The sequence below is a fragment of the Labeo rohita genome, chromosome 19 (genome assembly GCF_022985175.1).
Source record: "Labeo rohita strain BAU-BD-2019 chromosome 19, IGBB_LRoh.1.0, whole genome shotgun sequence".
Lineage (NCBI taxonomy): Eukaryota > Metazoa > Chordata > Actinopteri > Cypriniformes > Cyprinidae > Labeo > Labeo rohita.
In genome coordinates this window covers 18,398,184-18,412,976 of record NC_066887.1, presented here as the reverse complement: position 1 = coordinate 18,412,976, position 14,793 = coordinate 18,398,184, and the positions used below count along the sequence as shown (strand labels likewise).

General features: G+C 35.4%; 1 protein-coding gene across 4 annotated transcripts in view; it reads right to left on the bottom strand.

Annotated features, from left to right (window-relative positions):
• Positions 1–14,793, bottom strand: part of LOC127181769 (potassium voltage-gated channel subfamily KQT member 4) — a 70,058-nt gene that overhangs the window by 5,088 nt on the left and 50,177 nt on the right. For 2 of the 4 annotated variants that reach the window (XM_051136680.1, XM_051136682.1), the window contains exons 10-13: positions 7,557–7,783; positions 6,475–6,574; positions 1,728–1,859; positions 1,476–1,614 (exon numbers count right to left, since the gene is read on the bottom strand). In XM_051136680.1, coding sequence (XP_050992637.1) covers positions 1,476–1,614; positions 1,728–1,859; positions 6,475–6,574; positions 7,557–7,783 — 598 coding nt within the window. Of the gene's footprint in view, positions 1–1,475; positions 1,615–1,727; positions 1,860–6,474; positions 6,575–7,556; positions 7,784–12,311; positions 12,369–14,793 lie in introns of all 4 variants that reach the window. The other 2 variants (XM_051136681.1, XM_051136683.1) reach the window with 2 other exon arrangements.

Below are 14,793 nucleotides of genomic sequence, written 5' to 3'. Positions count from 1 at the left end.
TAAGCACACATAGACTGGAAAACAAGATTTGGTAGTGGCGGGTATTGAACGGCATGCTGAAATTCATTTAACTGTATCTTATAACTACATACACTACCAGTCAAAAGTTTTTGAACAGTACGATTTTAAATATTTTTTTAAAGAAGTCTCTTCTGCTCACCAAGCCTGCATTTATTTGATTCAAAGTACAGCGAAAACAGTACAATATTATCAATTTAAAATAACTGTTTTCTGTTTGAATGTATTTTAAAATGTATTTTATTCCTTTGATTTCAAATCTGAATTTTTAGCATCATTACTAGTCACATGATTCTTCAGAAATCATTCTAATATTCAAAATTGCTGTTCAAAAATATTTATTATTATTATTATGTTGAAAACAGCTAAGTTTTTTTGTTTTTCTGTTTTTTTGATGAATAGAAAATTCAGAAGAACAGTATTTATCTGAAATAGAAATATTTTGTAATATTATAAATGCCTTTGTCATCACTATTGATCAATTTAAAGCATCCTTGCTAAATAAAAGTATTAATTTCTATAATTTCCCCCTGATCTTTGCATCTTTTTATTCATCCTGAAAGAATGTACTCAACTGTTTTAAATTGAAACACTTTCTTAAATTAATAATAATAAATGTTTCTTGAACAGCAAATCAGCATATTAGAATGATTTCTGAAGAATTATGGTGACACTGAAGACTGGAGTAATGATGCTGAAAATGTAGCTTTCATCACAGGAAAAAATGACATTTTAAAATATATTTAAATAGAAAGCAGTTATTTTAAATAGTAAAAATATTTCAAAATATTACTGCTTTTGCTGTATTATGGATCAAATAAATGTATGCTTGGTGGGAGGAAGAAACCTCTTTAAATAGCACTAAAAATCTTACTGTTCAAAAACTTTTGACTGGTAGTGTAAATACACTACTATTAAAAAAAATAACATTAACTAATATTAATAAATGCTGTAGAATATTGTTCATTCTTAGTTCATGTTAACTAAAGTAGTTAACTAATGTTATCTATCTAATGTTTTTTTTTTTTTTTTTTAAAAACTGTTTTTAAACTTGCTGTTTGAATGATTAAAAAAATGTATCATGGATTCCAAAAAAAAAAAAAAAAAAAAAATTATTATAAAATTAAATAAATTATGCAGCACTACTGTTTACAACAGTGATAATAATAAATGTTTCTTAAACAAAAAAAGACAGCATATTATAATCTGAAGGATCATGTGACATTGAAGACTGGAGTAATGATGTTGAAAATTCAGCTTTGTCATCGCCAGGATAAAATACATTTTGCAATATATTAAAATAAAAAACGTTATTTTTATTGTAGTTTTTTTTTATCAAATAGTATAAAAGACTTATTTTAAAAACAAATACTAAAAACAAAAGTCTACCAAAAACCAAAATCTTGCTGACCTCAAATCTTTATAGATAGATAGATAGATAGATATTCATAGTTTACCTGCTTTTCCACTTTCACCACACGTCCCATCATGCTTAATTCGTCCATCTGTTCCAGTTCAGGAGGAGTTTTCTCCCCTTTTTCAGGCCTCACTTTTTTATCTGATGGAATGGCACCACGGCCTATGATCTGATCCACCCTGTAAAAAAAGAAAATTCGTTGGGACTTATCAGGAGAGGTTTTTGTGTGTTAGGAGTACAATCTGATTGTAGGATTGATGGCTTGTCTGTTTTTTATTTTGACTGATCAAACCTGGTCTGCAGGCTTTTGATTCTGCCCAGCATATCGAGGTGTCCTGCTGAATACTGCTCAATCACATCTTTTACATCATATGGCCGCAGGGTCTCTTTAAACTTCCTCTTGGCCACCAGGAATTTCAGAATCCTGCATTCACATGAGACACGAAACATACTAGAATGACGTAGAAGCCATGGCATTACAGGGAAAGATAAAACCGGAATACTGCAAAACAAAAGCAAACAGCTGTGAAACGAGCCACAAGATTAATAAGTGTAACAAGATTAATTACAGAAAGAGGCCTTATCAATTACATGAGTGACTCATAAACAGTCAGCGTGGAGAGAGAGAATACATCCCCCACCTACCGGCTGGTAATTATTCTGACGATGACACCCTCTTTACAAAGAGGGAAAGTGTGTGCGTGTGTATTGTGTAATGTAACCTACTAAGGACCGGGGGAAAAAAGGGGAATTTCTTTCATGTCATTATACTGTAGTATTTAAGGCATAAGATATATGACTTTGATCTTAAAAAATAGATTTATGCTTTATTGTGTGTGCTCTGTAGAAGAAAATTAAAACTACACACTTGTACAATTATTTATTATTTTATTCAAATTATGCTTTTTTCACAGATAAATTTAAGCTATTTGTCTGTTTTACAGTGTCCCCTTAAACCTTGATATCATAAAAATGTCAGGTTTAAAATAAAATGAACGGTTTTGTATGAACGGTAACATATTTGTTATCATTAGTTAATGTATTAACTAACATAAACGAATAATAAACGATACATTTATTACGCTGTTTATTAATCTTTGTTAATGTTGGGTTAATAAAAATAGTCATGTTTTGTTTGTTCATGTTGTGCATTTACTAATGTTAACACACAACTTGTGATTTTAATAATGCTTTAGAAAATTCTGAAATTAACATTAAGATTAATAAATGCTGTAGAAGTATAGTTTGTTCTTAGTTCATGTTAACTAATGCAGTTAACTAATGAAGCTTACTGTAAAGTGTTACTGTAATAATGGTACTTTTCATATTTCATCATTTATTTTCTGTTTTATTCTACAGTTTTAAATGGGTGTTGCTGATATATTATGGCCAATTTGTAGGCAACATGTAATACACAAATAGATTTTTTTTTAATCTTTCCTTTCAAATTTATTTTTAAGGAATATCTCGTATTTCACAGTCATTTTTAGTGAGACACTCTTAAAAAAGTCACTAGACAATTCCTAAAATGCTTACAATAAATAGCTAGAAAACCGATCGCCAATCCAATACAAATTCCAAATATTTCCAACTACCATATGCACTACCAGTAACAGTAAGATTTTTAATGTTTTTTAAAGAAGTCTTTTCTGCTCACCAAGCCTGCATTTATTTAATCCAAAGTACAGCAAAAACAGTACAATTCTGAAATGTTTTTTATTATTTAAAATATCTGTTTTCTGTTTAAATATATATATTTTTTAAAGTAACTTACTCCTGTAATTTTAAAGCTGAATATTTATCATTACTCCAGTCTTCAGTGTCACATGATCCTTCAGAAATCATTCTAATATTCTTATTTTCTGCCAAAAAAACATGTATTATTATTATTATTATTGTTGTTGTTATTAAAAAACAGCTGAGTAGAATTTTTTTCAGGTTTCTTTGATGAATAGAAAGTTCAGAAGAACATCATTTGAAATAATCTTTTGTAATATTAGAAATGTCTTTAATTATCACTTTTCATCATTTTAGCAATGATGTTGAAAATTTAGCTTTGATCACAGGAATAAATTACATTTTAAAATATATTCAAATAGACAGTTATTTTAAATAGTAAAAATATTTAAAAATTTTACTGCTTTTGCTGTACTTAGGATTAAATAAATGCAGGCTTGGTGAGCAGAAGAGACTTCTTTAAAAAACATTAAAAATCTTACTGTTCAAAAACGTTCGACTTGTAGTGTATATACATAAAACAACCATATGTTTCATATATCAGTGAATCTCTGAGGCAGAAGCAGCTGAAAATATACTAGACGTTACTGTACGCACCCGAGCATGAGCAGAGATGCCCTTGACTGCCACCGTGCTTCATTTTTCACCTAAAGTGTTTTTTTCTCCCCCAGTTGTTAGTCAGAGACACGTTAGCCCTCTCTAAATCAGCACTGATCCCTCTTATTATTGTCACAGTGGACTATCAAGCCCTGCTGGCTCAACAGAAAACACAACATGGGCAAATAGATCCACTCAAACTGTCATACTCTGGTGATTTTCTAATCTCACTCTCTGTTGTTATCCATCAAAGCAAAGAGGATATCCTGTCTTTAGTATAGAGGCATTTTATGTTGGGATAACCTTCGGTTATGGAGAGTATCAGCAGGACAACTATCCTTCCTCATCCTCTAGATTCATTAGCAACCAGCAGGGGGGGAAACCGAGCTTGGACAAAAGTCTTCCAGTGCTGGTAAATTCTACATACTGAGGAGGAATTTTTTTTTTAAAGAGCCATTGTTTCGCAGGAACAGCTTGCGTGTGCAACAGCAAATGTTGAGCTGTGCATCTCTGCCCGGGTGATGGTGCAGTTTCAGTCGGATCTCAGAAGAAGTCCACAGCTGGTCCACAGCACCCGTCAACCTCCCCCCCACAGAACAAACAAGTTTCTTGATGACTCTAGAGTTTAGGCTTTTTGCTGTCTGTATATGTATTTTTTCCGTCTTTTAATTTTGCAGGTAGCTGCATATTTTGCCAGGGTGGGTCTCAGGTGTGGATAAAAGAGAGGGTAAGGAAAAAGAGAAAGAGAGAGGGAAAGGAAAAAAGAAATCCCATTTATTTCCATCCTCCAAGGGTTTCCTTAAAATGCTGACTCGCTCACTCGATGGCAATGCACTGTATGGGTGTATCATTATATGGGCAGCTTTAGAATACCCCAGTCCACAGAAGCATTTGAGATGGAATCTCTAAGAATAGCTGCATGAACAAATATCAGCCTTCATAATTCATCGGAAGTAGGGATAAATGCAAAATAACACACAGGAGTCTCTAAATGAAATATTTCACAAATAGAAAATATTTTTAGTCATTAAGCAGACCTGATTCATTGCAGTCCTTTAAAAGCTTTCCCCTGGTTCTCTGCCAATCCAGGAAAAAATAAAAATAAAAAATAAAATAAAATAAAATAAAATAAAATAAAATAAAATAGTAATTATTACATTATAAACTGTGCAGAAAGTCAAAGTTTAAATGAGGGAAATTCCGGATTTAGAGCGTTCCATATTCTTTTGTACACATTTGTGCAGCCGAACACTGATGAACTATGGGCCTTCTGCAAAAGTGAAACCTCAGCATTGTGGTGAAGCTAAAATTTGCCTGTTCCTTAAGGACATCAATCTTATTGAGGGCTCTTATGTAAAACACAAAATCTTCTCGCACAGATAACAGGAAATGATGCACCTGTGAGTATGTACACACCTGGAGTTCTGCTTTGAGAATCTGTTTGGGCAATGTGACCTAATCACCCACGATACACTGGTTAGGACGAAAAGCTAGAAGATACAATTGTTCTCAGAAAGTGTGACATTCACAGGTGCAGTAAGGTGCAAATATGAGATTTTACGCGCATCTACCTATGGGCGATTCTTCAAATAGATGCACTTTTTTGACTTTTGACTTTTTTGAAATTTTGAAAAACAGAACTTCTTTGAACAAATTCTTTTTTGTTAGAACATTTATCACGTCCTGTTATCATGGCCTGAATTAACCTTCAACTGCATTTTGCCATATTATGTGTCTATATTTATGATGTTGATGACATGTAATGACATATTTCACATGTACATTAATGAATTTAAAAGATGCTTTTATCCAAAGCGACTTACATTTGAGCTAAAGGAATCTGTAGGACAAACTGTACACAAAAACTATTTAAAACATGAGAAATTATAGGAAATTCATTGGATGCAAAATTCAGTTTTACATGTTGTTTGCATATAAATGTGTCTTGGTAGTGTGTGGACACAACCATCCTACAATGATAAAAATCCATTCACTCTTTTTTTGTCCCCCCAAAAACTTAAAAGGCTCAATTGACCCTTCGCAGAAACCCGCCCTCCTTAGTTACTGTTGCTATGTCTGACAAACAATGCCACTCTCAGGCTGTTTACACTAGTGCATTATTGTTTTAAAACACATAACTTTTGCTACGGTTACGCCTGTGGTTTACACTACTACGACCATTGAAAACGGGGAGTTTTGAACGTTTGCTGCAGACCCCATCTGAGTTTGAAAACTCAGGGGTTGCATTTCAGTGTAAACGGACCAAAACAGAGACTTTTGGTCCCACTAGTGTAAATAGGGCCTCACACTACACATCATGTTCTCACTGAACTAGGCATTTGTGTTGCACTGACCAATCAGAGAGAGGCTGCTCGCTTCTCAGTAAGAACTTGACAATATTTTTAGAACATCTTGTATTACTTTCTGCTTGTTTAAGCAAGAAGTAGGAGCCACAACTGAAGGTTGCCATGCCCTCTATGAGTCTAACCCCGCTTTGTCTCCATAATGGTCAACTGATGTAATTGCACTGTGAAAAGGTCACGGCTGACAGAGCAGATTCTATACTGAGGTCCCTTTTGCAAAAGACCAACTGTTCATTCAAACTGAACAGCATGCGTGGTGACATTATCTGAGAATTCTCGGTCGTTAAGTGAACTACAGGACTCCGTAGAGCTCTGTAGTGGTGTTTTCAACCTCTGACTCACCTAACAGCACGAATTAGGGTTTTCACTGCTGGTATCACATCCTCCATGGCGACATCACAGTAAGATTTGTCCTCTGTGTGCTCTTCTCCGACTCCCTCCACTATAAGAGATCAGTCCGTAATGAAAAGAGAGAAATGTACACCACAATTTACACCAAGATTTTTTTTGAAAAAAGTTTATACTTGGATTTAGCAAATTAAAAGTTATCAGTCTTGTTTTTTTGAGAACCAACTTAATAGGATCATGTGACACTGAAGACTTTTCCATTGAAGGAATAAACTAAAATTTCAATTATAATAAAACTGAAAACAGTTGTTTTAAATTGCAGTAACATTTCATAATATTACTGTTTTTACTGTTTTAGATCAAATAAATGTAGTCCTGAGGAGCATAAAAGACTTTAAAATAAATAAATCTTCTTGACTTTGAACTTTTGAACGGTAGTTTATGTACAGTTGAGGTCAAAAGTTTGCACCCCCCTTTCAGAATCATTAAAAATGTTAATTATTTTACCAAAATGACAGGGATCACACAAAACGCATTGTGTTTCCTTCTAGATCATCAATGAGCGTTTGAACCTTCTGCTCAGTTGTTCTCAGTGTGAAAAGATGGATCTCAAAATCATACAGTCTTTGTTGGAAAGGTCACAAATACACAAAAATGCTGGAAAACCAAAGAATATGTGGGACCTGAAGGATTTTTCTGAAGAACAACAGGCAGTTTAACTGTTAGGACAAACAAGGGACTCATGAACAGCTATCACTAAAAAAAAAACACAGCTGTCGATCATTCAGGTAACAACACAGTATTAAGAATCAAGGGGGTGTAAACTTTTGAACCAGGTCATTTTTATAAATTCAACTATTATTTTCTCCTGTAGACTATATGTAAACATATTTTATTTGAAATATCTTATTCAGGTCAGTACTAAATAAACAATAACATGCATTTTGTATGATCCCTCTTATTTTGGTAAAATAATTAACACTTTTAATGATTCTGAAAGGAGGATGCAAACTTTTGACCTCAACTGTATGTAAATATGTATCTGTATAAACGTAAACAAGTGGAAAGATTGCTACCATCTGCAGCGGGACGTGGTTTTAGCCGGAGAGAGGTACGGAATCGAGTCCGATCATTAAAGCTCCAGCTTTTCTGGACCTTGCCGGGGCTGGTGGCTTCTGGCACGTTCTCGGTGCTGGGGGAGCGCCGAACATTACCTGGGGGCAAAGGAGAAGCCTTGCTCCGGATAGCCTGAGAGGAGCGTGAATTGTTCATCCTAATGCGGTCACGGAAACCCATCTTCCCACTGCCGAAAAAATTAGAGCAATAATCTGATTTGGTGACAAACAAGGAAATCTTTTTCTTACATGTTCTATAATGTAAACCTTTATTTCAGAGACTATGTTTGCTTATGTAATAATACATTTTTTAACAAAGACGAACAGACAAAAGGGTTAGAAAACAGACATTGATCTATCAAAAGGTGATTAGTTTAATTTACATGGTAACGCTGACACCACATAGAAGGAAAATGGTTAATCAAAGACATATGTTGCCCTGTGTGAGCTTCACATAATTTCATGGTTTCTAGATTTATCTACATTTTAGACAATATCACAACCTTTAAAGGGAACACTGGAAGAAAATTTCACTTTTTCCATTTTTTTAGTTAGGTTTTTGGTATGTTTGTCAGTTCAGAATCACTGAAAAGAAAACGCACAGCCAGTTTGTTAAAGGGATAGTTCACCCAAAATGAAAATTAGCCCATTATTTACTCACCCTCAAGCCATCCTAGGTGTATATGACTTCCTTCTTTCAGACAAATCCAGTTGGAGTGATATTAAAAAATAGGTGAGTATTTCTCTTCAACAGGTCAAAATAAGTCGAAAAAAGTGCATCTATCCATAATAAAAAGTGCCTCACATGACTCCGGGGGGTGAATAAAGGCCTCCTGTAGTGAAGTGATGCTTTTGTAAGAAAAATATCCATATTTAAAATTTAATAATCACTTTAATCTAGCTTGCGCTCACTGTCGTACACGAAAGCTGCTCCAGGTGGATGACGTAGGATATAGGAGTTGTGTATGCGCCGCTCAGAAGTGACGAACAGGGACGCACAGAGTATAGAGCAAAACCAAACAACGGTCAAAAATTGGAAGTACAAAACAAGGATTTGTCAAGAGGAATTTCAATATAAGCCAGGAGGAGACTGGTTTTCCTTTGCTAAAGTAAGGAAACTTTGCTTCCTTTGCTTCTGTAAACAAACGTTGGTTTGTGCGAGACATCCTGCATCATCTGCCCGGGATAACTTCCGTGTACAACAGTCAGCACAAGCTAGATTAAAGTGATTATTACGTTTTGAGTATGGATATATTTCTTACAAAAATGCATCGATTCGCTACAGAGGGCCTTTATTCACCCCCTGTAGCCATGTGAGGCACTTTTTATTATGGATGAATGCACTTTATTGGACTTGTTTTTTTGATCTGTTGAAGAAAAACACTCACCTATTGCCATGATACAGCTTGAAAGAGTAAGGACATTTTTTAATATCACTCCAATTGGATTCGTCTGAAAGAAGAAAGTCATATACACCTAGGATGGCTTGAGGGCGAGTAGTAGAGGGTGGTAATTTTCATTTTTGGGTGAACTACCCCTTTAAAAAGGTCATCAGATGCCCATTTTCCACAAGTTAATATGATTCTTTAGGGTCTTAATGAAAAGTCTATAATATACTTTGGTTAAAAATTCTCAATGGTTGTGTAAAACAACACCCTTTTTACCTTGTCAAAAACAGCTCTGCAAAAATCATCCCTTTCTGATGGATTGTTCCTTTAAATGCAAATGAGCTCTGCTCACCCCGCCCCTCTGTTCTCTCTGTGGAGTGACGTGCTGCTCTGAGAGATTGTTTACTTTAGCTGCATTTAGCCGCGTTTAGCCGCAAAACTTGCTAACTAGCACGTTATTATGAAAAGGTGATTGCAGACATTCATAAAAAAAACCTTATACTCACTTCTGTGGTAAGTAAAGCTGGATCACGAATGATTTGTGCAAACATAGACGCATTTATGTAGATCAGGAGGTGCATTCCCTTCACAAACAAATGTAATCCACTGCATCTTCAGTGGCTCAGATGTCGGGAGTAAATGACAATTACTATATTCATTATTACATCCAGCAACAGAACACCTCAATCGGTCAATCGTAGATATTCTTGTCTAAATTACATCCCTGCTCCGGCATCGAAACAAAGAGGGTGGACTGTTACAGCTGATCTGAGGTAAGACACTCATGTCAATCAACTATTGTGGGAGTGGCCTCTGTCGGTGTGACGCCACAACAACAGGCATCTGAGAATGGCTTGATTTGAAAAAGGGGATATTATTTTAACAGATTAATTAAAAACCACTGCATGGATTTTTATAATTATAGGGTAGATTTGTACATACACTGACAACACACATTAATGTTCAAACAACATGTAAAAGTGAAGTTTGCATCCAATGACCCCTTTAAGGACTGCCTGAGTCTGAAACGTTATCATCCAGCGAGCTGTTACAATTTGCAGCTGGTATCTATGTAGGTAGCTAGCCATTTGAATATGGAAGAGAAGGGCGGGGTGAGCAGTAGCTCATTATCATTTAAAGAGACATGCACCGAAATGGGTCACTGTGAACAGAGCTGTTTTTGATAAGGTAAAAAGGATGTTGTTTTACACAACCATTGGGGAGTTTTAACCAAAGTATATTACAGGCTTTTCATGAAGACCCAAAAGAGCTGTACCAACTTGTGAAAAATGGCCATCCGATGTCCCCTTTAAATACTGTCAAGACAGCGTGTGCTAACTGGAAAACACTGCAAAAAACAATCTTCTTAATTAGTATTATTGTCTTTTTTCAGTATCAAAAAAATCTTCAAAACTATATCCTTTTTTCAAAATCCTAAAGCCTTTTTCTTACTCCATTTACAAATAGTTTTTTTTATGTTTCAAACATATTTTCAAGACAAAATTATTGATTTTTGCAGTGCATCACTTTCAATAAACGGATCTAGTATCATACTAGCTTGTTACATCCGCCACTGAATGAACTTTTAGAACACTTGCAAATGTTTATAGTGCTGTATGTAAAGTCATGTGTATTATCAGTTAAATAGTTAAGACAGCATAGCAGATATTAATCTTAATGTCTGGAGTTGATTGAGGGGTAATGGTGTATTAACCTGCAGCATGCCATCAAAAGGAGCAACAGTAGAAATGCAAGAGTTCTCTTTGAATCCATGGAATCAAGCATAAGCATGCTGAAGTAGGTATTTTTAGCTGAAACATTTTAACCAAACTAAAACCATAAATCATGATATTTCAAAATAATTTCAAAAAAATTGCTAAAAAACATGCCAGAAAGATTTTCTACAGTCCTAGTCACCATTTAAGCTTTTCACACAGTGCTCAACCCTCGCTTATTGTCATTCTAAAACTGTATTTTAACATTTCACATTTGAAATGTAGAAGTGGTGTCAGCATTGCTTTTACCCATGAAATTTGCGGTGTCAAATGTGCACAGTGTGACATGATTCAGTGTTAGAATGATAGATGACTAGATGCAACCGACAGCCAGTCACGTGCCTCGTTTTCCCCTGCTTTGGACAGTCACGAAAACATTGCGCTTTGTATCCACCTTAATTTTCAACGTGGAAGTAAGCCGTTTTCTGTGAATGTGCGAGACCTCAGGTTCATTAACTGCTGAACGGAATAACAAGAAGAGTAACAAAGTGTAGTAAACGGTAAAACTCTTTGCACTACAAACCAGTATGTTCGTATTTAAGATAATACATTAACATGGTAAGACACACTAGTTTGCAGTGTTAAGCAGCAAAACGAGCTGTTTTGTACAGTAAAAAATAGCTGGATGTGGATGACACGGGAAGCCTCACACATTAAAATTACAATTGTTAGAGCATTTATGTAAACATATCACATGATGCGTTCGTCCAGTCAATGACACTGATATCGAAAAACGTAATGCAATTAAGAGCATTAACCCAGCGTTTAAGAATGTACAGTGTGAAACCTCAGCTTATGAATAGAATACTCAGAACTAATTGTTAACCTCAGTGTGAAATGTGAATCAGTGTTTAGAATGACCCAGGGTTACATATTTCAAGTGTGAAAAGCCTTAAATTGAAATATTGTTTCAATCTCATGCACATAGAGGTCACAAACCTCATGCACAATGCACTTCCTTCGTCAAGAGCAGAATTCAGCAACCCACAAATCTACATCAGATTACTTTTTGCATTCAAACACATGCTTAAACACATTAAAACACATAAAGATCTCAGTCTAAGCATGACTCGTACATGCATACCTCTCCTACGAAATATTTTAACAGCTGACTCAAGAATTCTTGATACTCCTGCATCCAAATGTTACAACATGCCAAATCGAAAGTGACATGCATATCGAAATAAACCATGAAGAACAGTTATTCAGGTTTTTGGTTACACCCGACTGCATGGTTTATCTTTGCCCTGTGAGCACATGCAGGCCTCATCTGTGTGCATTCAGCAGAGATATACAGTACTCTGTTCTCTGGTCAGCCTCTCACAGATTAAAGGGCAGATTACTGAGATTATTGAGCTAGTGCAGCCTTTGTCTTTCACAGTTTATGAGGAATGTAATCCAGTCATGATGACTATGAATATCTCTTCACATAAGGCTTTATGAATCTCCCTGAATGAGTCAAGCTGCACTGGATCAGTAAGGCTCAGAGAGTTTCAGGCATCGGGGTGGGACGGATCGTGCCCAGTGTGCACAGGCACATCACACATGGATACCTCTGCTTACTGCCAGTATGAATCCGGAAGAAACCCCTCTTTTTAGATATGAGCTGACTGAAGAGACACACAAGGCAGAGGGAGGGATTCGTGAGGGGTCGTGAGGGTTAGTTGGCTGTGCCAGGACACACGTGTTACACTTGTTTTTAGTGTGCATTTGCAAGAGATTGCGGGCAGACATTTAAATTTCATATGCAAGTATGTAATACCATCCAAGTTGATGATGTTCTTATGGATTAATCTCTTTTTGTTAATGTATCTTAACATGACTTAAATTCCAAATTACAGTTCATTCAAAAAATGCAAATTCATTCCTCAGAATTTCAAAACTAGTATTCTTTCTTCTGTGGAACACAAAAGGAGATGTTTTGAAAAATGCCTTAACTGCTTTTTTCCCCACACAATGAAAGCCAGTGTGGACTGGAGCGGTCAAGCTCTAAAAATGACAAAACACATGACTATAAATAGCATAAAAGTAATATGCAGACATCTGTGCTACATTTCAAGCCATAAAACAGATAGCTGAGATAGCTGTGTGTGTGGAACAGGCCAAAATGTAAGCTGCTACCTACTTAAAGGGATAGTTCTCCCAAAAATTTTATTAATTACTCACCCTCATGTTGTTTCAAACCCATAGGACCATTGTTCATCTTCAGAACACAAATGAAGATATTTTTGATGAAATACGTGAGCTTTCTGACCCTGCATAGACAGCAATGCAACTGAAATTTTCAAGGCCCGGAAAGGTAGTTAGGACATTGTTAAAATAGTCCATGTGACATCAGTGGTTCAACATTTATGTTGTGAAGCTACGAGAATAGTTCTTTCTTCTCTTCTGTATAAGTCTTTGTTGTGCAAAGTCAACTAACCATTAGTCAACGAGAGGAGGCTTGGTTGACTAAAATTTAGCTTAGCTGCAGAAAAAAAGTGGCAAAGTCACGTAGTTCATGACAGATCATTAGCGGCTGGTCTATGTGGTAACATAATACATTAGGCAGGACATCCAAACGTCCACCTATCATTCATCAACCTCAAATATGGCTTTTCATCTGAAATATGCTATGTAGCAGCAACTTTACATGGCAGCTCAATCTAATGTTAACCTAGAAAAATGTGCGCTATTCTAGTGTCTGTGCGGAATGTGGAAGCTGAATAGTAGCATGCTCATCGCATAACAGATGGAGGCGCTGGTGTGGTCACTTGCTCTTAAAATACTTTGTCATTTTTGATTATACAGATAAAATTAATACATCTTTCAAATCTGTAAAGACTGTGTTTATTTGTGTGCATTCAGAATAACAACAAAACTTTGCGCTTTTGTAAAATCATACAAGTATGCTTTTTCTGCCATCTCGTGAACTTGAGCGTGAAACTTCAAAACTTTGTGTATACTTGGCTTACAGACATGAAAATATATCTATAGAGAATGAAACGTCTACTTTTAAATGAACCAATTCAAATATTCTCAGATTATGTAATCCGTATGAATACATGCATACAGGCGCATCCACTATTGCGGAGATGATGGGTCAGTGTCGCTGACTTAAGCGCTAGTTTATCAATAAATTATTAAAACATTAATGCAGTATCCTTGCTGTTTTTCCCTGCCACATTCATAATTATTATATCTGCCAGTGCGCTGTGATAAGCTTTTTTTGTGCGCTTGAAGGCTTAGGATATGTACGCAATTAAAGGCTCATTATTGTGATTGATATGGTTTATTAATAAACGTGCGACTAATAGTCGCCAAAAAAATCTTTAGTGGAGGGCAGCCCTAGTGTGGTGCAAGCAAGAAATTGTTAAATAAAGTTATTTTTGTTTTCTTTTCGCACAAAAAGTATTCTCGTAGCATCCTGAAATTATGTTTGAACCACTGATGTCACATGGACTATTTTAATGATGTCCTTACTACCTTTCTGGATCTTGAAAGTGGTAAGTGCGTTGCTGTCTATGCAGGGTCAAAAAGTTCTCAGATTTAATCAAAAATATCTTAATTTGTGTTCTGAAAATGAAGGAAGGTCTTACAGGTTTGGAATGGCACGAGGGTAATTAATGACAGAATTTTAGTTTTTGGGTGAACTAACCCTTTAAATATTTTTTTTCCATCATTGCTTTTTATATTTTATAATGACTTACATTTTAGTCTACATTTAAAATATATTGTACAGCTTTAGAAAACTTGGGATTCAGCACACAACTCATATGAACTACTGTTATAGTACTTTAACTTTTTCTTGACAGCTCCAGCCACCATTTATTTTTATTGCAAATGTAGCTTAATATCTCTGTGTTCCACAGATGAATGAAAATTATACAGGTTTGGAGCCACATTAAGCTCTCTATTACGTGCACTTTAAAACAAAGTGTAACTTAGTAATAAGTGGAGAAATAAGTGTTTCTTTAGAAAGGGTCGGTGAGCTCACACACACATTCAGGATTCAGGATCAGCACTTGCAGCCTTTCAGCACATCTCTGCATTTTA